This window comes from Leuciscus leuciscus (genome assembly GCF_965113295.1).
Source record: "Leuciscus leuciscus genome assembly, chromosome: 5".
In the NCBI taxonomy this organism is placed as follows: domain Eukaryota; kingdom Metazoa; phylum Chordata; class Actinopteri; order Cypriniformes; family Leuciscidae; genus Leuciscus; species Leuciscus leuciscus.
In genome coordinates this window covers 37117822-37141720 of record NC_138729.1, presented here as the reverse complement: position 1 = coordinate 37141720, position 23899 = coordinate 37117822, and the positions used below count along the sequence as shown (strand labels likewise).

General features: G+C 37.5%; 1 protein-coding gene across 16 annotated transcripts in view; it reads right to left on the bottom strand.

Moving 5' to 3' along the window:
• The window catches only part of arvcfb (ARVCF delta catenin family member b), a 216249-nt gene extending 192942 nt beyond the window's left edge, over positions 1 to 23307 (bottom strand). For 4 of the 16 annotated variants that reach the window (XM_082169434.1, XM_082169436.1, XM_082169433.1 and 1 more), the window contains exon 1: positions 20591 to 20687. In XM_082169434.1, the coding sequence (XP_082025560.1) occupies positions 20591 to 20663 (73 nt within the window). In that variant the 5' untranslated portion in view covers positions 20664 to 20687. Of the gene's footprint in view, positions 1 to 20590; positions 20690 to 23033 lie in introns of those variants that run through there. The other 12 variants (XM_082169421.1, XM_082169423.1, XM_082169424.1 and 9 more) reach the window with 6 other exon arrangements.
• Positions 23308 to 23899: the final 592 nt, after the last annotated feature.

Sequence of the window (23899 nt, the reverse complement as noted above, 5' to 3'; positions counted from 1 at the left end):
CAGCAATCATTTTTTACAAGACCTGCTAAAAAGTCACAGGCTGCAACCGAAGCTTAATTTAGAGTTATATATATATATATATATATATATATATATATATATATATATATACTGTATATATACACATTTTCGATTAGTTGATTTAATTATATCGAATAGGTTGTGCGATTATTATTGTCTAAAAAAAAAACTCCCCATGTTTTCGGTGCTGATGCGGTGGTGACGCATTCATGTAACCAGAGGGTGACGCTGCCAATACCCACCTAAAAGCTGTCTCAAAGAACCAGCAAAAGTAATGATTATGAATGTGTCAAATATAGCAAGGAGACATTTTAATTGTTTATTAATAAACTAGTGTTTCCTGTGTCAATGTCAGTTGACGATGCTGACTCGCCATCTTCGCTTTAGTGAACGTGCATATTGTCTGCTAAAATATGCTTCTTATTTATTAAATCCAGGCAACTGGTTGATGAAACATTGATTAAAATGAAGATACAATTTATACAAAACGAAATTCACTTTAAAGAAAGGCTTTCTACAAATAATAAAAAGATCTTTCTAAACATTTTTCTATTCATCAAAGAATCCTGAATTTTTTTTTATAACTTTTCAACATTGATAATAATAATGAATGCTTTTTGAGCATCAAATCATTCTGAAGGATCATGTGACACTGAAGACTGGAGTAATGATGCTGAAAATTCAGCTTTGATCACAGGAATAAATTATAATTATAAATTCAATTGTCATAATATTTAACAATATTACTGTTTTTTGTTGTTGTATTTTTCAAAACTTTTGACTGGTAGTGTATGTGTGTATATATACATGAGTAGCCTATATCAAACAAGTAGCCCTCTAGACTATTTTATCCCTTCAGCGAGCCCTCACTCACAAAAAGGTTGGTCCACCCACCACAGTTTCACAAAAAAACGTTGCTTCTAAAATATTGTATTATGACATTACCTAACTGCAACCTAATGCTTTGACTTACTTGGTTTGCCTCACAATGTTGTTTTATTCCATTTCTACCATTTACTCTATTTTTAGAAATGCTCCTCCAAATGAGTTTCACAAACACTGATACTAGCCTCAACACCACAAACATTTTGTGGCTGTCAATGTCTTGCCAGTCTTCTGTGTCTCAGGAGAACTAAGATTGAAATATTCAGCATTTGAGAGAGCAGTTATATCTGACTATAAATCCATCAAATCTATTCGAGGAGGAGGAGGAGAAGGTCACACATTCAGGGTTCTATCCCCTCAGTACATCAGCCCACAGCAAACTCAATGAATAGAAACCTATTAGCATATGCATACTGTATTACTGCCGAGACTGCGGAGGGATGGGGGCCAAATAATGCATGAGGTGCTGCTGTCTCCATGATAAAACACATCACTGAATTATATAAAGCAGCAAATTTAAGCAGTCCAATGTATTTAGAATGAGATATGAGACACAGGTATTAGGCAGTCGAAACCGTGCCGCCCAGACAAGCTCTGATCTAAAGCTATTCCAAAAATCAGCACTGCATAGATGCATTCATTTACATGGTTATAATCAGTCTACAGACTGCATACACAAATACCCATGAATTCACATTGCTTCAACTCTTTGTAAAGGATCACCTATTACTAAACACTGTTTCTAAATGAAATTTCCATTTAACACACTCTGATGCCATTAAAACTCTCAGGGAGAAAAATATGTCGGGTAATTAAAAGGCAAGGCGGCCTCCTTTAATGAAAAGTGCCGGGTGGACCATCAACTTTTACATTTGACTTGAGATAATTGAGGCTGATGCAATAATTTTTTTAATGGACTTTACAAAATAGCTCAGATCTGGTGAGCGGTGGGCTGAAATTACATAGTACAGACGCACACCGCACATCATCAATCTGGACGTGTCTTAGAACAAATACAAAAGACCCATAATGCAAAAGAAGGAAAATCACTTAAGAACTTAAGGATTTCTGAAGCAACTACTGGCAAAAAAAAAAAAAAAAAAAAGATAATACACAGATATCTTTACTGAAACCATCAGTATATCATTATGTTTTCTTAATGAATCGAAAACCCTAACAGATTACAACTGAAAATTTTCTGTTAAACTTAAATTTAAAATTAAGTTCCTCATGTAAATCACTACGTAATTTGCACTTTGCCTATTTATGCATTATCTACTACATTAATCGAGTAGTCTTTCCGTTTCCACAGTATAGTATGTGAGTCTACGGTAAAACAGTTAACGGAACGGAAGCAAATAAAAGGGAGAGGAAGATAAGAGCATGTGAGAGAGAGGGTAAATGAGAGCGATTTCACTAACAGGTCCATGTTTCCCCCCTGTCATAAAGGCTAATTTACAGAACGTCCACAGACTCTCCTTCACTTTGAAGCATGAAATTCAGGGCCATCCATGCTATAAATTGCAGGGCTCTAATGAGAGCAAAAACAGGCTCCCCAGACACCAGCCATCAGAGAACAGCCATTTCACAGGGCACTCTACCAAGACTGAGCAGAGGCCATGCTGGTCCGCTACCCCTCGGAAATATATGTGGATAGATAATATAACTTGAAAAACCCAGTGCAGACCTCCTTTTAGTGAGTAAAACTGGAAATGTTAGCTTCACTGGCATCTTACAAAGCCAATTTTGAAGTAACATCTAGATTTGACTGTGCTGTTGATACCATGGTGGCAAATGTAAGATGCACTAGGATCTACTAATTACTAATTCTGGGTCACTGAGAATGAAAATGATGCTTAAAATTGTTGATTGGTTAATTTTTTTAAAGATATGCAACTGAGTCAGTATACGACCTTTGACTTGGTTATGGCGCTGTTGTAAATAGAGGCCATGTTGTAATTAGACGCTCTTCACTGAGTGCTTACACAGACACACACGGGAGAGTTTGAAAGCAGGCATCTATCAGCGGATCCCTAATATCCATTGATAGACGCCTGCTTTCAAACGCTTCAGTGAGAATCGTAAAAAAATGTCTGTTTGCAACGTTTTTGAAGCGTTGATCATTGTAGCCAATCACAGACATACAGTATGTTAAGCGCGTAAACACAATGGCCAATCAGTGAAATATATGTTGAGTGCGTGAACACATTGGCCATTCAGAGGTGTATCCATTCAACAGCGCTCAAAATGCTAGACGGAAATGCTGGTATTGTCACATTTTTTTAATTTCAGTACCGATTTGGTACCAAAGTCGGTACTTTTGACAGCACTGGTTGTAAGCATACAGGGAGACGCTGACTTGTTAGGAAAAGTTCAGATGATTAAAAAATCAGATGATTTCCATAATTCAATAGAATGTGAGGGAATACTAGGGAATACCAATACGCTAGGCTTCACTTTTTATAACGTCATAAGCAATCCAGTTCTCAATATAGATCAGTGGAGCACACACAAATATTCTCACATCACACACACAAGTTCTTTTTCGCGTCTTCTTGTGCTTGAACGTTTAAATTGGCAAGGCTTCAATGAGTCCAGTTTAAACACAGATAGCAACGTGTGCTCGAATGCTATCAACACCCAGGTGATGGCGGCGTAAATGACTGTTCATATTATATAATAAAGTAGCCTACTCCTATTGAACAAAGTTTACAAAGAGTGACTGTTTTGTCCACGTTTTTTTTTTTTTTTTTATCATCAATGTAACGTATTGGGAAGCCAGAATGCGTATCCATCAACAGAAACATACATTAGCCGAACTCTGTCTGTTTGACGCATTATTTTCAACAAACCATATTATAGATGCGTCTTCAGATTTAAGATGAACCGTAGTGCAAGTGCGTGCCGAACGGTACGGTTTGATTTTTTAACAAGAACAGTTACACGCGTAGTATATACATACATCCATGAATACAGTAATAATGCCTCTTCCTACTACAACCCCGCCCCCGGGAACACGCAGTCCATGTTGAAAAGAGGAAGAGTCGTTGTAGTCGAGCACATTTGTGAGTCTGCTCAAGCTGTCGCATCCGTGTTTTTACATGCAATACAGTACGTAACACATTTGCAATTACATGTCACTCTGTAGGCATCTTACAACAGTTCCCACACGAACGAATTTATAGATTATCATGACAGAATAGGCTAATCAAAGACATACAGATAGTTAACTCCACATCAGCAACATAAATTCATCAACTAACCATTCAGAAACGTCCTGTTGCGTTCTACATGTTGTCACTTCTTATTTTGTCACTTCTTGAGTCTCTCCATCGTAGTCCGACTCCAGTTTAAACATAAAAGGCAGAACAGTTTCTGACATTTTAGTGCTTGTCTGCATGAGGTAATCAGATCTGCTAACACAAGAGCTCTTGAAGCTCCACCCCCTGTGCCAGGATCAGCAGCTAATTTGCATTTAAAGGGACACACACGAAACTATGCGTTTTTACTGACCCTCAAAAAGGTACAACTTTAACATGCTGTAAAAAAATATCTGTGTGGTATTTTGAGCTAAAACTTCACATACACACTCTGGGGACAACAGAGACTTATTTTACATATTGTACTAAAAATGGGGCATTATAAGCCTAACCCTTCCCACCCCTTTAAGGACAGCAGCAAAGAAATAAAAATAAAAATAAACATTGTGTTCTGAACAACAGATTCTAGAGATGATACCTGCCTCTCCAGTGAGATACGAATGAGTGCAGGCATCAATCTCTACCCATCTGAGTGCACAATCCCAAATATGCCACAAAAACGTGGAGGATCAAAGAACACTAGGAGAGAAAGTACAAGAGAAACCCTTTTTAATCTCCCGGCTTCTCCCTCTCTTCACCATATGCTGGAGCTGGAGCGCACACCGCAAATGCCAGAGGCATCCATGTGAGCTCAGCTTAGAAGCGAGAGAAGAAGTGTGGATTGTGCAGAGGAAGTAGAGGAAGAGGACAGCCATTAGCATCCTGGAGAAGTGGCTACTGGTATTGCTTTTGAAGATTATACCTAAACAAATCAATTCCAAACATTAAAACTAGGTGCAATACAACTTCAATTGAAATGTCAAAAGTGATCTTTCCATGTTAAAATGATTTAAAGGAATAACTGATAAAAAAAAATTAAAGTAATTATTTATCTTTCTGTTCTTTCTTCTGTGGAACACACAAAAGAAGATATTTATAGTAGATGTCCAAGCTGATTTTTTGCATACAATGAATGATGACCACAACTGTCAAACAATATTTTCAGTAAATAACTTAAATTTCAGTCCATTTCCATGTAAGCTAGTGTATGGCTTCAGAAGGGGTTGGGGGGGCTGGAGCTTGACAGCCTCTGGTCAACATCAACTTTCACTGTACTCAAGAGAGCAACTCGGACCACCTGCTAAACTTTTAATTTTGTGTTCCAGATAAGAAAGAAATACAGGTTTGGTGCATCAAGAGGGTGAGAACAGGATTTTCATTCTTGGATGATTATTCCCTTTAATATGACATTTTGACAGATGCTTGGTTTCTTTTGTGACATATCACTGGTTTAAAGTCAAAATTGGATTGGTTACATCAGTTTCACCATGAATTTTGCTTTAAGTGAGGACATGTAAAAGAAATAACTTGACACTCAAAATCTGATGCATCCCACATAGTTAGGGCAAGTAGGAAGTAGTGAAGCCAACAGCCCTGAGATGTGCACACGAAAGCATTACACATATTGCAGTAACAGTAACAAGCTATTTCATGTCATCCTAATCATGTCAAGACTGAGGAATCAAGTGTCATAGATCTAAAACAAGCCGACTGACAGATACTCATTCGCTTCGCTTTGACTTCTCTAGTTTCTAGCACCATTTTGACAAGGGCAAGAATTAAAACAGGAAAAAACCAAGGAGTTTCTTCACCCGCACTCTCACTCCCTTTTCCTCCCCTACACCCTTAAATATGTTCATTCCTCAAACCAAAAGCTCAGTTGTTCTTCCTCTTCATCTTGCCCATGTTGTCACGACCACAACGGAACGAGGTAATTGGGGTCACATCACTTGTCGCAGAGTTTAATTATTTTCTGATCCACTTCCTGAATATTAAAAAGCAACATCTGGACCAGAGGCTGGGGAGTCGAGCGTTAAAGACTGCTGGGAGAATTGTTTGTAGTGGAAGCTGCGAGGGATTTGCAGCATATGGGAGCGGATTATTAGCGCAGCAGTGGAAGACTGTTGAATTAATGCCACCCTACAAGGTCAAACAAGAGTGTATTCATATGAAAATCATGCCAGACAGTTTTTATTCAACTCTTTTCTTACCCTCTGAGGCTTTCAAAAGGTCAGAGATAGAGATTTTAGCAAAGATAATTGAGAGAATATAAAAGTAAGAGAAGAATGACAAATGAGTTGAGGAAATTCTGAATTTTTCTTCAGAACGTTTATTTGAAATTATTTGAGAATCTTGGAAAAATTGGAGGCCTGAAACTGGCTCAAATCCATTTAACTTTAGAACCGTTGTGTCATCTGTGAGCTTTTAAAAGAGACTGAACTGCGTTACAATAGAAGGGACATTTAAAAACCATTTGGGAGGACGTGACAAATAGCTTTATCACAGAAAATACATTAGGCTTGAAGTTTAAAATTCACAATTCACTGCTTGAGTTTATTCCAGAATTTTCCATTCCAAGTTATTTACCTCTATTCCGCCACAGATATGAAGTGCAGTGTCCGTAATAGCTGAAGAGAAAACAGCCTGAACGCTCAAAATCGCTTCAACCCCTTCACAAAACTTCCAATCAACCTTTCTCTCTCATCTGAGGCAAACTGTTTCACAGAAGACTGTGAGGTGAAGGTGAACACGAGGAGGTCAGACCTTCGTCATTTCCACAGATCTTCTGCATCGCAGACGCACTGCAAATGTGGGAGGAAACGGCAGTAGTTTGATCAGAGCTTCACTACAATACATCTGGCTTCCAGGATGCCACACAGCTGGCCTGAATGAGCCCCGTAACATTATTCACCGATGTCACGGGTTATGCTCATAAAAGCCTCAGGCTTGCTCACTTCCTCCAGGGGCGCATGGAAAGGGATGCGTGTAATGCTTTCCACTGCCGCAGACAGCCTTGGAGAGTTCAGTTACAGTCCCATCCTATCTGACGGCTCCTCCGAGCTTTCGATGCATATTTGTTCAAAGGGCTGCGCTCTTGCCCTGTTTATGCAGCATGGTTTATTCAAACGATGACACACGTCTCCGATGGGGTGACGGGGCAGAATATAGGACAGAAAAATACATATCTGCAGACAGTCTACGAATTAATGCCATGAAAAAAGGGCTCAACATGTCTCACATTACCTTATTTTGTACATACATATATTGTCTATTGTCTAGTTTACATATTGTGTATTTTTATATTTATTTATTTTATTTTTATTGTCTGTTTCTTGTCGCTGTCATTCTGTCAGTGCATTGAAAGCTTCTGTCACCAAAACAAATTGTGTAAGCATACTTGGCAATAAAGCTCATTCTGATTTTGATACAGAAAACATCTGGTGACAGAGATGATATATCAAAAGATGACATTCATGAGTGGGAAAGAAAGATATCCATATAGATTACCACAGACTTGTAATGATTATCTTCCTATAAGATCTGTGCAAATGGTCCTAAGGAAAGCTGTGGCACATTTTACCAGTACACATGTTCGAGCTAATATAAATAAAAATATCTCCTCATCATGGCAGATAAAAGAAAGGCTTTTATCATGTATACAATAAATAAGATGACTGATGGAATACTCCATTCAACAGATGAAAGCAGAATGTGGATATATTTATATCTATATAAACATCATTTATAATGAGAGAGAGAGAGAGAGAGAGAGAGAGAAAAAGAGAAAGAGAAAGAGAGAGAGAAAGAGAGAGAGAGAGAGAGAGAGAGAGAGAGAGAGATATTATTGCCATGTAAACCAACTACTTTCACAGATCAGATTCAAAAATACCTTACATACATGCATAGTGTAATATGCATACATGAGAAGAAAGTTTTCCAGGCATATTTTCAGATATTTTAGAAAAGCAAACACTGCAGTTACACACTGGGGTGTCATGCTGAGCAACTTCTGTAGTCAGCTGGCTCTGTGGTTATGGCAACATTAGCACTATATATGATGCTCTTTCTATCATAAACCTTGTTATAAATCGGTCATTCATTGTGATTGGTCCTTATTGGTTATTCTCCTGCTCCAACTGATTCACTGTTCTGTTCACTGTCCCTCCATCTCGCCCTCCCTTCTCTACCCGGCTTTGTGAGTTTAAGTTAGAAAGCTTCTGATTGGGAAGCTTTCCCAAACAATCCTTCACCCGTACTGGGAGTAAACTGAGCTATGTTACTTGCGAATTGGCTACTGGCCTTTGGAACACATAGAACAGAAAAGTGAAGATATTATCCTGGCCGTAAAACAATATTTCTCTCAATAATGCCAGGAGAATGAGTTCACACTAGGGCTGACTTTTACATAATGCAAAAGCTAGGAGCTAGATGCAGGATTCACAAGTCGTGCTAAAATCGATGGTGCTGCATTTATATTATTAACAAATAAAACATTTCTTAAAGGAACAGTTCAGCCAAACATAAACAAATCTGTCCTTATTTACCTTCGTCCTAAACCCATATTTTTTTCAAAGGAGCTCAAATGATGTTTTCAAATATTTCTGTTTTCCATGGACAAAAAATATAACAAGTTTGGAACAACATGAAGAAGATTAAATATTGACAGACTTTTCGAATTAGATTCACATTCACTTTGATATTGTGAGTATTATATTTGTTCCTATACTGACACACTTGCAAGACTATGTCCTAGATGTGTCCAGTATATGTACTCCTGTGCACAAAAAAAGGCTGATGGCAGACTATATTATGATTCATGGTCTGAATCTGCACACATGCGCATATATAGCATTCCTCCATTCTAATTTAGCATGCCTCAGTAAAAGCCACAATGTATTTCATCAGTGTTGAAGTAACAGACTTTTAGTTGGTTTGGCAGTAAATAGGGGAAACAGTATGCAAATGAACCAGAGAGGATTTGGCTAAAACATCCGACATTGGGAACATGGTCAGCTTGACAGAAGCTTAAAAAGTCTTGCAACCCCAGAAAGTAAGAGTCATTTCCTGTGGCAGCATGACAGATGAGCTCTCTAACCTGCTCTCTGAGTCTCTTTCTTTCTATGTGCACATCTGTCTTTTAGTGAAGGGTGATACCACTAACTTTCTTTTCAATCTGATATCAAGCACCATCAAGGCCAATATCAAACTATCAATTGTCTCTATTAAAATAAAATAAAAAATTATGATTTATGAGGAAAAAATTGATAATTATGTCCACTGAACATTTAAAAAAAAACACTGACATTAAATAGACCTAAAACTGCAAATTATAATTTTTGGCTCTCCTTTTCTTAACAACAATTATAGAACGTGTGCACTCATTTAACATCATCTAAAAAGTCTGAAGTTAAATCAAACACCATAAAAACCCATTAGTCTATGATAAAAATGTCACATTTCATCCACAATTCAGTCAGATCATCAACTTTATGATCTACTTCCACTAACCAGAATTCACAGTTGAGTTCTGCAGAAACCAGACAATTAGACTCTAATTAAGACAAGAAGGGCCAATGATTTAAGTAACTCCGTCATTTCAATAGGTATCAAACCTTTTCCCAAATATGGATGTCTTTTTATAATTTAATTTACCTACACTCAAGGACAAGCATTAAGCTGGTTCAAATCATACCTATCTGACCGCTACCATTTTGTCTATTTAAATGGAGAAAAATCGATCATAACTCCAGTAAACTATGGAGTGCCGCAGGGATCTGTGTTAGGCCCTCTGTTATTCTCAATATATATGATGCCACTTGGAAATATTATAAGGAAACATGGAATTAGTTTCCATTGTTATGCTGATGACACTCAAATATATATTTCATCACGGCCGGATGAAAACGCTAAATTTTCCAAATTGACAGAGTGTGTTAAAGATATAAAAGATTGGATGACGAGTAATTTTCTTTTATTAAATCCAGACAAGACAGAGGTAATACTTATCAGTTCAAAAAAACGCCCACAAAACCTCGCACAATACAACTTTAACATCATAGGATGTCCTGTTACTTTATCCTCTACAGTAAAAGACCTGGGTGTTATACTCGATTGCAACCTGTCTTTTGAAAATCATATTTCATATGTTACAAAAACAGCCTTTTTCCACCTTAGAAACATTGCTAAGCTACGTAATATGCTATCAGTTTCTGATGCAGAAAAGTTAGTTCATGCATTCATGACCTCGAGACTGGATTACTGTAATGCTTTATTAGCTGGTTGTCCTGCATCCTCAATAAACAAGCTACAGTTAGTCCAAAATGCAGCCGCTAGAGTTCTTACGAGATCAAGAAAATATGATCATATAACACCGATTTTATCATCACTGCATTGGTTACCTATAAAGTTCCGTATTAATTATAAGGTATTGCTACTGACTTATAAAGCCCTAAACGGCTTAGCTCCAGTCTATTTAACGGATCTTCTATCGCCCTATAATCCATCGCGCTCTTTAAGATCACTAAATTCAAGGCTTTTGGTCATACCTAGGATATCCAGAACCACCCAAGGAGGGAGAGCATTTTCACATTTGGCTTCAAAACTCTGGAATAGTCTTCCTGATACTGTTCGTTGCTCAGACTCGCTCTCCCAGTTTAAAACTAGATTAAAGTCGCATCTCTTCAGCCAGGCATTCATATAATCTTACAGTTCAAACTACAATCCGGCCTCTAGCTCATAAATGCCAGAGGAGAACTGGCCCCCGACTGAGCCTGGGTTCTCCCAAGGTTTTTTTTCTCCATTAGGTCACCTGATGTAGTTTTAGGACACCATTAGGTCACTTGATGGAGTTTTTCGGTTCCTTGCCACTGTTCCCTTTGGCTTGCTCAGTTGGGGATATTTTGGGGATATTTAATTTTATTTTATTAATCAATAAATTCCTCTTGAAACAAACTTTGTTGTATTATTCTAATTTAATACTGTGAAGCTGCTTTGATACAATCTGTATTGTGAAAAGCGCTATACAAATAAACTTGACTTGACTTGACTTGACTTGACTACACTACTGTTCAAAGTTTGGGGTCAGTAAAATACAGTCAAGATTAAATCAGCATATTAGAATGTTTTCTGGCCACTGAAAATGGATTCCATTAGAGGAATTATTTATTTATTTTTTATTAATAAATATAGAAAGAAAACAGTTATTTAAAATTGTAATGATATTTCACAATATTACTGTTTTTACTGAATTTCTGATGAAAAAAATATTTTGAACAGTAGTGTATATTGTGATTATGATTCAGTGTTTTATCTGATATATTTTTGTGTTAATTTAATCCTTGTTTAGCCAAGCAAAAATTCACTTCAACATTTAGCTAGGTAGTCAGATAATGTTTCTTTTCCCTGTAATGACCTCTGGCAGGCACCGCTCTGCTCTCTCCGTTTCTGTGACAGCTTGTGCTTTTCAGCATTTCTGTTTGTGTTCAGATGAGCGGAAGGACAAATAGTTGCTCAGCCATTTGCTAATAAACTTTATTTTTACTTTAAAGATTATAATACTCATAAACTGTCATGCTGCATGAAAATGAATTCCTTAATAATTAAAAAAGAATAAACACTTAAGATCAATGTTTTCATCTGAGAAACCTCTAAATGAAAAATCACTTTCTTAAGTACCAATATTTCAAGATTGATCTGCCCATCTCTACTCTGTCCCAGTCCTGCCAGGTTTACACCGTCAGCACACACTGTCCTGTAGTGGGAAATTCACAATCACAGATGTGACACCTCTATATCCAGTCGTCCACTAGTATTCATGTCCAGCTGGTCCAGCGTTCTTCATTTCCCCCTCTCCTCAGCACACACTGGACCAGGCTTCAGAGTTTGCCAAAGAAACCGGTACATGCATAAAGACACAGTGATAAGAAAGCTGGCAGTTCATCCTGCCACATCCAGCCTCTGACAGAGGCTTCCTTTCATTTCCTGCCCAGTCTTAAGCATTAGCAGAAAAGCATTTATCTGACAGCTTCTTTATGAGACCATTCAGGCAAACCTGCATGTAGCTCAGCAATCCTGTCTCCTGCTAAAATACTTCAATGGCCATCAAGAGCTCTTCATGTCCCTGAAATACAGTGGGAAGCCACAGATCCAACAGGGGAGTGATACGGTAAACATCCTTTCATTAAAAATTACTTTCTGCAAATATTGATTTAATGTGAGGCAGGCAATGTACAGACCTTTAATAGATGTATTTTTAAGAAAAGAGAGGCTGCAATAAGATGTTACAGTTAAAACAATGTTTTGTTTGTGCACTATGCAGGGGGGAGCAAAGACAAGCAAAAAATCCTGGTCATTAGGGCTATTAATCGTTTTTTTTAAATGTGGTTGATTCGATATCCATTCTCAAAAGCCACAAATCGATATTTTTTTCCATATAGGATATTTCCGCAAACACTGGACATAATATCTGATTGATGTTAATCGTATTACTAGTCTTGTCCACTAGATGCCATCCTCATATTTACCTTGCGCTATTTTAATAACTATTTTTGTGGTGGGGCCAGTGAAAAATGTAATCATTGAATTGAAAATCTCGAATTGAATTGAGATCTTGTGAATCGGAATCGAATCGGGAAATCTGTATTGATTCATGAGAAATCAAATTCTTACACTTTCAAAACTTCAATGCAAAGAAAACAATTGTGTCTATTGCATCGCAAAAACTTCTCCAGTCCAAAAATAGCATCATTCTGTTAAAGGGTAACTAAACCCCTGGTCAGAGCCTGACTCCACCCACTGGCAATATTAGAAAAATGCTAGAAAAGTGGGCAGACCCCAGCGGAGATAGAGGGGACGAACCGTGAGCGGCGGGGGGGGGTGGGGGGGGGGGGGGGGGGGTGCACCTGAGACCCGCTGTCAGACTCTCTAAAATGGAGAGTGACTCACAGGGTCGCAAGGCGACATAAAGTACATGCATCTGATGAGTTTTATCGAGTTGATGTCAATAGCGCGCGCTCTCTGTAGGCATATTCATATTTTGCCGCTATGTGAAAAAATCCAACAAAATGCGCCGGCGCGTTTGTCGACCCCAGAGGATTAACTTTAGCCTAACCATAAATTGTGATTAAAATATATATGATCACTCACATCAAGACGCCGCTGCGGTGGTGGAGTCCATGCAGGAGGAGCAGCGTTTGGCACTGCGTCGCTTTTCAGCGCGAGCTGTGTGGAGAAGCCCATTTCCACCTCTATTGCGTTAGAAAAGCAATCCCGCGTAAAATGCAGGTTTCACACTCACGGTCTTCCAGGCCAAGTGCATGCAACCACTGGCGCCTAATTTCCAAGTCTGCTGGAAAGCTATGCAGTCCAGCAGTGCTGTTGCAACCAGAAACACTACACCTACGTACCCTCTGACCACTGTACTAAATACAGATAAATCTACGCTAGCTCATACCAAGGGCTTGGTGAGCTCGTACCAGGGGCGTGGTGAGCTGGAACCTGCTTACTTCACCTGCCACCGCTTACGTCACGTACCACGGTAAACATCCAATGGGAAAATTCAACTGCAGTAGCCACCGTTCAACCTGAAGAGGGCAGCACTCAGACATTTTTACACCATATATTGTAAAATTAAAACACTTTATACCCAAATGTCAAAAAAGTTACTCGAATAGCACTAATAAAGCCCCATTCTTACAGATCATTAACTAAAAAAAAGTTGGTTTAGGGTTTAGTTACCCTTTAAAGTCGCCATGAACCGGAAGTTACAAACGACTTTTCTCCAGTGTTGTGACGTATTTCCAAGTGAAACGGAATATTGAATAGAGGGCAGGGTTTTACTTTAGCGCTCGTCCTCTCCATCTCTGCTCATAGCAGACTAACGGTTTGAGGGGAGTTGCCACGCCCTCGTGCCATAGCACATGACAGGAAAAGAAGATAATTCATTTCGAGGGGGGAGGGAAGGATAACATATTTGATTAAAGAATATAAGGGCACATGAATTTTTACAAATTAATGAAGTGCACAGATAAATTATTTATAATACACGCTACAATATTACATATAAAAATACGAATTGTCAAATTTGATTTCATGGCGACTTTAAAACTAAGTACCATAGTGTGTATAATAGCTCCTTTCACGAATACAGTCTTTACAAAAATAACAGACGTAAGAAGTTTGCTTTAGGCAAATCATATAGCCTAGCTCTGTCGGAGCTGTTTACGGTAAGTTCCGCTGCTTTTACAGATTTTTCTATGTAAACATGCGCTAGACGAACTGGTAATGTTACAACTTCTGATATCAGGAAATTGACAGAACTGATTTACCAGTAAAAAGACGGAACATCGTTGCTTGTGTGAACATTTGTGTATTAACCGGAAAAGTTGTTCTGGTATTTTAATGGCATTTTACCTGGATTGCTGTGTGAATGTGTAGGGACTAATGTGTAATGTGTACTGTGCACAGAGCCGCATTTTTCTAACTGTGCACACTTTGTACGCTCAACTCACACATGTGCCTTGAAATTTTATTTCATTCAAAAGAGAAACAGAGAAGACAAAACAAGAACAACAAACTATTTGAGACCGCAACAATGCATCCACGTTGGCGAGTACTTGTTTGAGGGGGTTAAGAGACACGCAACTCTAGTTTTAACAAGAACAACAAAAAAACAAATACAAACGATTTTTGTATCATTTGAAAGGCTATGTGTTCGACTGTACACACATAAGCTAAGCTTTCACTTCAAAACTAAAGTACACTTTGGGGCTTAACCTGCAACTGCAACTTGTTATGGACCTCCAAAAATTAGGCTATATAATTCATATTCATGTCAGTAAAGTCTATTCAATGTTTAAAACCTTTTCCCACCTATTCAGAGATAAGAATTAATGAAGTCAAGAATTAAGGAAATAGCACCTGAAGTCTATTTATTTAAACAAGGCCCCTGATCATTTCAGACTTATTAGGCTCATTTTAGTGTGGATCGTTTCATGAACCCGTCAAAGGTTTTGCATAGAAAGCCTGTGACTAAGATAGGCCAAGGCCATCTATATTTGATCCAACTGCAAACCTCCAGACCATGAGTAAGCACAGCAAAACACTATATCTCATTTCACAGGTGAAGAAGTCCTAAAGGCACAGCAGCAAAAAAAAAAGCCTGTTTCGTTTAAAGTGTCAGAAAGAGAGAGAAATCATGATTGTACTTGGCGCAAAAAAAGCTTGACTAACAAAATAAATAAATATATTGTGAAATGACCTCTTTAGGAGAGCTGGTGTTTGAAATGTATTCAAAATAAAGTCTTAGCTAATCCCCAGCAATTCTGGCACGGCTGTGGTGAGTTGGAGAGAGCGTGGCTTTGCAATGTTGAGCAGAGTGTTTTCAGGGCACTGCTAATTAAACAAACCTTTCCAAAAAGTCATTTCTCACATCATAATTGCATTCAGTACTCAAGGAGGAGGAGAAACCAGCTATAAATAATGATAAAACTTGAAAACATGAAAGTACGTTTTGACTAATTATTGGCCAGATATCCAAATGGCACACCATTGGGAGCACTGAAAGCGGCTCCGCTCATCTGAGCTCAGAAAGAAGATCCATTTCAGAGAGGGCAGAGATCAGGCATGCCACACTGGGGCTCTGGGTCATGCTCCAACAAAGCAGTCTGGATCATTAGGACATTCCTTTCCCACAGCCTCTCCTCCAACAGACAACGCATACAAACATCATTAAAAATAAGACAATTTATCTCAACTCAGAGAAGGGTGCCATGTCAAACTTTGGTTTAAGGGTTCAAAAATTCGTTCTTGAAATAAAAGGTTTTGCAGGCAACATATGCAAATATATAATTATATAATCAAATATGTTTTGCTGACCAGAATTTTGGATACAAATAACGAAACAATCTAGAATTGCACAACATCAATCAATCATATTTGAATCGTGATCATGATTTTTAGCTGGTTATTTATTTAATTTTCATTTGACATTCAAATTATCTTGCATTGGTAACAAGCTTTCATGCTTGCGGTTGCCAGATGTCAAGAGTTTAAATTCCCCACTCAAAGCTTTTCTCTTAAATGGATTTATTTTCTGCCCAGTGTTTTACTTCCCAATGTTTCTGCGCAACACTGCAACCATGCGCATGCACTTTCTCCACACTAAGGGGAAAATAAACACAGATGATCTGAAAACACCAGCAAACATGTACATTGGAGTTTAGCAATCTTCTCTACTGTGGCATTTTGCTCAAATGAAAGCGTAATACAACCAGTCGGTTTTCTTTCCCACAGTCATTTGCGCAAATAAATCTGCAAGCAAACCTTAGTGATTACTTCTGAACATGAATCTAGACTATACAAAAACTCAACAGAAAGTCATTTTTGTTGTTGTGGTTTTAATAGAAAAACCTTAACATAGTTTGGAATTGTTGGAGTTAATATTAGGAATTTCACTGGTTTATTTTTGAAGAGATGTACTAGGTTTCATAATTTAATGGGTGTTCATTTATCAGATAAATAATACATCAGGAAACTAGTTGAGGTAAAGTAAATTTGTGCTTATGAAAATGCAATAATTCTGATCAAATGTAAAAAGAAATTTCTAAAAAGACAATAATCATGATTAATAATCATGATTATAATTTTTGCGCAAAATCATAAAGATGGTTATCAGTTTTATCATCTAGACCTAAAACAAACTATGAACTAGTAAATGATCATTCCAAACGTCACCTATCCTGCAATATCAGCACTTTGCACAAATATGCCACTCTGCAGGTGCCCTCTCTGGTATAGCCAGGTGAACTAGCATCAGCTATTTAGTTCCTGTCCTGAGGCACACAGTGCAGTGTTTAACCTCTCTGGATGTTCCAGTGATTACAATTAAGCAGCTCTTATCAAGCCAGGGTTAATCCACACACACCATGACATCCACCGAAGGACAAGTCCCACCAGCCTGCTTGGACGGTGTCACTGGAACAGGGTCAAGTATGACAGGAAGCGTCTCCTCAGCCAAGTAGGATGTGGAGCGAGTGATAGAAGAAAGGGTTGGGAAATGAGAAGGGCATTGGGAAATGACTGGAAATTTCCACCAGATCACATTTTCATAAATCAAGCCCTTGTCCCAGCACAGTGCAGAGCAGAAGGGATTGGGAAAAGAGGATTAGTTGGGTGCAGCCCAAACACAGGAGTTAAAATGTTATCCAATATCATTCATACGAGAACGTGAGGACAGATGGATGGTGACTTTGCTGTGCAAGAGCAGAACAGTGAAGCTGGGGAAGTCTAAAATGACAATGCTATTCAGAACAGGATTCTTTTGAATAGAAAATAAGTCACCTGCAATATCAAATGATTGACTGATGCATTCTTAAAGAATCTCTCTGTATTATCTTATGGCTTCACAGCAAGACACCACTGAGTCAATAAAATTACATAATCATATTATTGTCAAATACGCCCACCATCATATCTAGTTCAAGAGAGGTAAAGGCATTTTGCGCTATAAAGGGAAGGTCCATGGTGAAAAACAACAATCTGAAGCATGTACTGTAACCACCTGTGCTCATTGGTAACATTTATGTGCATCAAATGAAAGTGGCTTCCCATCACTCAACAGTTAACGAGGGACATTATATTTGTATTTGTTCAGAATGAACAATCTGAACATCTTAACTTCCACTGTGCCACAGATTAAAGATAAAGTGTGTAATTTTTCAATATTTTCTCCTGTACCAGCTTAATATTCAGAAACTCTAGCAAGTACCTATACCATTTCGTTACAATTCGTAACAAAATCCCTGTGTAAGGCGAATCCTCATATGACCTAAAATGTCAATTTTATATGTAAAAAAAATATATATATATATATATATGCACTCTATTCATATACCTACTGTAACAAATAACAAATATTAAATAAAGACTTGTGAAACATTTTTAACGATTCATTCTTTGTAAATAATAATAATAAAAAAATTATAAAAATTCGTAAAGAATAGCATAAAGAAACTTATCTGGGACTGTCTTTTAAAAACAATACAATACAATACAATATTTATTTATAAAGCACATTTAAAAACAACCAAGGCTGACCAAAGTTCTGTACAGAACAGAATAAAACTAACAAAACCACCTTTGGCAGAGGACTGAAGGAAGCCAATACACTATCAAAGGGAACAAATCACTTTACAGCTAATTACTAAGACTACAGTAGTATTACAATGGGGGTTAACATTTGTAGGAATATTGTTAAACTCTTTTTTTTTTTTATCATATTAATGTGAGATAATTAACTTATTTTTTTAAATCAACACAGTTGAACTGACAGCATTCAAAGCTGAACACAAGGCTTATTTTCAGATGCATTGTGAATGTGATGCTGATAAAATCTTTAAACAAGCTACTTAACTATTGCATGAGCAATGAAAACTCATTTTGAAGACGTAGAAGCAAAACGCATGCCCGCACCACTCAAACCTGAGGTAGGCCTGACATTTGTTAGACCTTCACAATCCAACAAACAGTCCCACAGCAGCACAGACAAAAGAAATATGTGCTCTACATACTAATTTCCTGTTCCCTGGAAATGTGTAGTGTACAAATTCTTTTACATGATTTATCAGTTGATAAACCTAGAATAATGTTATTTAGGACAAAAAAACATTGATGCTCTGCTCTGAAATGCCATTAAAAAAGGCTATTTATCAGGAAGGTTTATTCAGAGCAGGTGCCACAAACTGTGCCAAGGAGAGTCAGTATCGCCCAGTCGTGGATTTTTGCAGCATACCAAATGGCCTGGGAGAGACGGGGCAAGCAGAGCTATCAGCAGGTGTGTGGCCATAAAGAGTCATTCACCCTCACAGGGAAACCTCTCACTGTCTCTTCTTTTCATCCAATGGCCATTTCGCTCAAAGATGGTCAAACAAACTGACAAAACTATTCACTGTTATCATACCGGATCACGATGTACGTATAACAAGTAATTGTTAGGTATGACTATTGCCACAGCTATGATTTTCTTACCTTTTAGCACATTTTCCATCAGTGTTTGGTGCAAACTAACACTATTAATTGGCTTTGTTCAGACATGAAGCATTTAGATATATATATATATATTCAATTAAAGAAAACGTTTTTTTAAAAATAAGAGAATTTTTTGCTGAAATCCATTTTTTTTTTGTTTTTTTTGTCATGGTCTAAACGGCCAGATCAAATATTCATTTTCTTCTGTGTGGGCGCTTCAGTGTTGTATGTCAGAACGTAGGCTCACTATTGGCCGACGCTGGTCATGTGTATGATGCATGTGATGCTGGCCAATAGTGAGGCTATGTTCTGACGTACAACCCAGAAGCGCTGCGCTGTTACACTATGTGAACTCACTCTGAGGCCCACACAGAAGAAAATTAAAGCAGGGCTATGCAGTTTCGGGAATTTCTTCGCTGTTTTCTCGCTTTTTGCTTGCAGGTTTCTCTATAGAGCTCCCCCTACAGCTTCGGAATAGATATTTGACAACACTGTCGAAAAACTCGTTGGCGACTCTCAGATACCAGAGGCTAGTAGATCAACGACATCAAAGCAGATGGGACATTCTCTTAGAGGCTTAGAGTTCGAACAGCGTGAGGGATCACAATAATGACCGAATTTTAGCAGACTTTTGCTAAAGTTGAAAGTTGCAAGGGTGGTTTTTCGGCTCACAGCCGCTTGGGGGGTGCGAGACGACCACCATTCAACCCGAAAAAAGTCATATAACTATTCCAATGACTCCGAAGCTGTTCGGTTAAGGTAAAAAAATTACTTAGTTCACCTTTAATAGTTGAATAAAGTCTTTTTTTTTTTTTTTTTGCACAAAAAGTATTCTCCATAGTTATTGTTCCAAAGAACAGGGGCCTTACAGACTCACACAATCCCTCTCATTATATGGACCCCAAAGACAACTTACCCCCCAGGCTAAATAAAATATAGAAATAGAAGTATCTGCAACATACTATACACTAAACAGAGGACATCAGTAAATTTATATTAATATTTATTAAAAACTAACATTAAATTACTGTTCTTTCACATTATATATATATATATATATATATATATATATATATATATATATATATATATATATATATATATATATATATATATATACATACACACACACATATACATATATATATATATATATATATATGTGTGTGTGTATGTATATATATATGTATATATATATATATATATATATATATATATATATATATATATATATATATATAATAAATTAAAGTGTTTCAATTGTAATTGTAAATTGTAAGCAGCATAAAAATTTTCGACATTGACAGTCAATTTATACCAACGAACTATCGCATAGGAACCACAACTGAGTAGAATTAAGCTGCTGGACCCTCAACTTTTTATCACTTTGTTTATTTGAGCCAAATTTCTTGTCCTTCTGATGGCCTAAAATGACTGATAGTTAAAATTCCCAACCCACTTCCTGACGAATACCCTGTGAAGTCCACTTCGCAGGAAACTACCAGCCAATGGGAACGTACCTTGAGGCTCATCCTGTCTTCTCTGTACAAGAGCCCTTTTTGCAGACTCAAGCTCAGCTCTGTCAGCTCTCATCCATCTGACTGAAGCAACATCACAATGTGATGAACTGCAAAATGCTGAAGAACAATAAAAACATAAGCATGCATATGCTCCCCACTGGCCTGCTTTGCAACACTGTTTTGTTGCTTTATGAAGCTCTATAAATGCAACAAATTCTCTCCTCCTGATGCAAGAAGCAGCAAAACAAATGTGACAGCATCCATCCTTGAATTACATTTAAACAACGTTTTCAAAAACATGTATGACTTATTTAAATTATAAAATGGAACAAAGGGTAGCTCTTTGCATAGATCTGAAATTCTCCTGACGAGCAACGCTGCTCAGTGTGCCATGAATGACAGCACTGCCTAATTTAACAAGCTCCCATCTCAACTGGGGTAAAAGAGTTTTTAAAGAACAGGAAAACTTAAATAGATCACAGAATTGTGTTAACATGTTATCAATATGACATTAAGCCTTGTCAATAAAACAGTAGGCCTACAGCAGGGTAAAGTGAATGTCATTGTCAAATTAAGAATTAATTAGCCAACATGCAAAGATGCACAGATATATACATCACACTAAGCCTAACTAAAAGATGAAGGGATAAGGAATACGAGGCTTGATCACTCACCCACTAGTCTGATTTGCACATTGATTATTACATGAAAGCATCTCCATAAAAAAAAACTGCTCATAAAATATAACCTTATAATTGAAAATGCCAGTTGTATTACTTCATAAGTCACTGCAAATGCACATCACATCTCACTCTTTTCACACTGCGTTTAACCCTTTTAAAAAGGAACGACATAATTTGGAATCACAGCCATTTTGACGAACGAAAAAAAAACAAAACATTGACAGCCAATCAAAATTCACCGGACTTTAAAGCGCGCGCAGCAATTGTGTTCACAGAGAATATATGCGCGCGTTTATTATGAACAAAACGTTTGTCCGTTGGTGTGGACGCTTATACTTATTATTATAGTTACCGTATTGTTCTTGTTGTGAACAACAGGCCTTAACACTGGGTTTTGAACAAAGACTTTGGTTTTGAATCCTTTGAGTTAGCATAGAATTGCAGTGTCAAAGGTAACGTTAGCTATAACAGTTACAGAGTGAACTATTTCGGTTACAGTGAATTGTTAAACATCCGCCACCCAATCATAAACTTAGCATCGCTTACCTCATAAAAAATGTATACGTTTTGTACTGTAGCAGAAACTTCCAAACGCTGTTCAGATTCAGCGTCTAACTTACATTTCACATTCTATCAAACAATCGCTTCCCAAAACAGGTCGCGCGCACGTCAGCTGTGTTCGTCCAATCAATGTTACCGACCTCATGAATATGCTAATAAGAACGTTATTTTGCTGTTTACAAATTCACAGTAGCCTACAGTGTGAAATTTTAAAACTTAATTACCCACCATGATTATTTACTAATGCAGGCTAAAGTTTGGGCAGTGTGTGGACCCACCCCCACCCCTCAAAATCCTTAAAAATCCTTAAATGTAAGGGGAAAAAGTATAAATGTCATAATGTCGACCTGTTGGGATTCATCCAGAAGATGCGAAATTTTCTATTTAAACGTGCCATTTCAAACACTTGCCCAGACAAGTCCCGATAATTTATAATTTACGCTATTTTGATAATGATTTAGGCCTATTCTAATACATTAAAATAAAAAAGCCGTTCTAAAAGATCGTTACTACTCTACTTGAAGCATAAAATAGAACAAGAGAACTCTTCTATTAGAATGATATCTTTGCTACACCTGAAATCGCGCCATAATGCACTGACACCAGGAATCCCCTTTCTGACAGATGCAAAAAGCCTTGAAATGAAGGCTAAGTCAGTTCTCATGAGTGACCAAACCAAAAACACTTTATTCATATTTGTTCGCATAATTCCAATTAATTCCCTTTAATTTGATGCTCTGGGTGTGAGAAAACTGAAAAACGCTTCCTCGTGCGCTTCCCCCATCATAATCATAATCAAAAACGAGCACGATCGAATTAAAGGGCTGCATTTCACGAGCGCGCGTGTTACTATCAAGCATGACGCGCTGCCTCAAAACAACGAAGACAAATAGCCTACCAATTGTAGCCAAGTGATACATCTTCAAATGCTTTAAAGTAAACTATCACGAATTCATAATGAGATATCTGCAAACGCACAAAAACAAAAATGTATGAAATGTTTCTGCAATTAGAGTCGAGCAACTGCTCTCAATTGATAGTCAATAACCTACGCGAATCGCTCGATCAGTTGAGATACGCGTACACGCGAATTGAGTAGTACACATATAACCTAGTGGTTTGTGAAGTAAGTTATAATGTCGAGTTTAAATGATCACAGATAAAGAATATTGCTGCGCAAAAAAAAAGAGTAATCTTACCTGTATCCTCTCTGCGAGTGAGTTGTGTAGGGACAGCAGCAGCAGCAGTAGCAGTTCAACTTGTCAACAGTATCAGCGGATGATTCCACGGTTAGCTTCACGCATCTCCGCGAGAAAACTCACTGCGTACTTTTTCGAATCAGCCGTGTTATTATTCAAAGGATATGTCTCATCGTAAATGTAAATAGTGGACGTGTGAAATGCCACGATGCTTTCCATCTAAACAACAAAAACCCTGTCAGTGTTATTGGATTCTTCCGAGGCTGCTTTGCACACTACTACAACAGTACAGACCTATACTCTCTGATACAGACTCTACAGAGATAGTGCAACGTTTTTTAAAAAGACAAATCTGTCTATTATTATTAAGACACAACCTGCAAAAATAAACAAATAAATAGGCTATATATAAATAAACAAATTATGAAATGTCAATGAAAAACAATAAAATGCGCAAATAAATAAATATCATAGGTCAAGCATAATCTTTACACAATTTAAGACCTGTGCTTTTTATTTATTTATTAATTAACTAATTTAGGCTATTTATTACTTGGTATAATCTAAAATAATAAATCTTCATTTCATTCCGATTTCAAGTATGATAATGGGGGTGGTCAGTTTACTCCTATTGGTTGGTTTGGTTTGGTGTTCCCAGAGCGATGGCTTTGTGTGTTCCATGTAATGCCAGCGCCACCAACAAAATACACGTGACCACACCTAAGAGGCCCTTTTAATATCATTAGCAATATAATAAAGAGGATTCAGTAGCCTCTCGATTTCAGTCTTTGGGGAAAATATTTAAGTTGTCCCTATTTATTGGCGAATCACATATTGATTAATAATGCTAAACAAGTGTTTTAGAA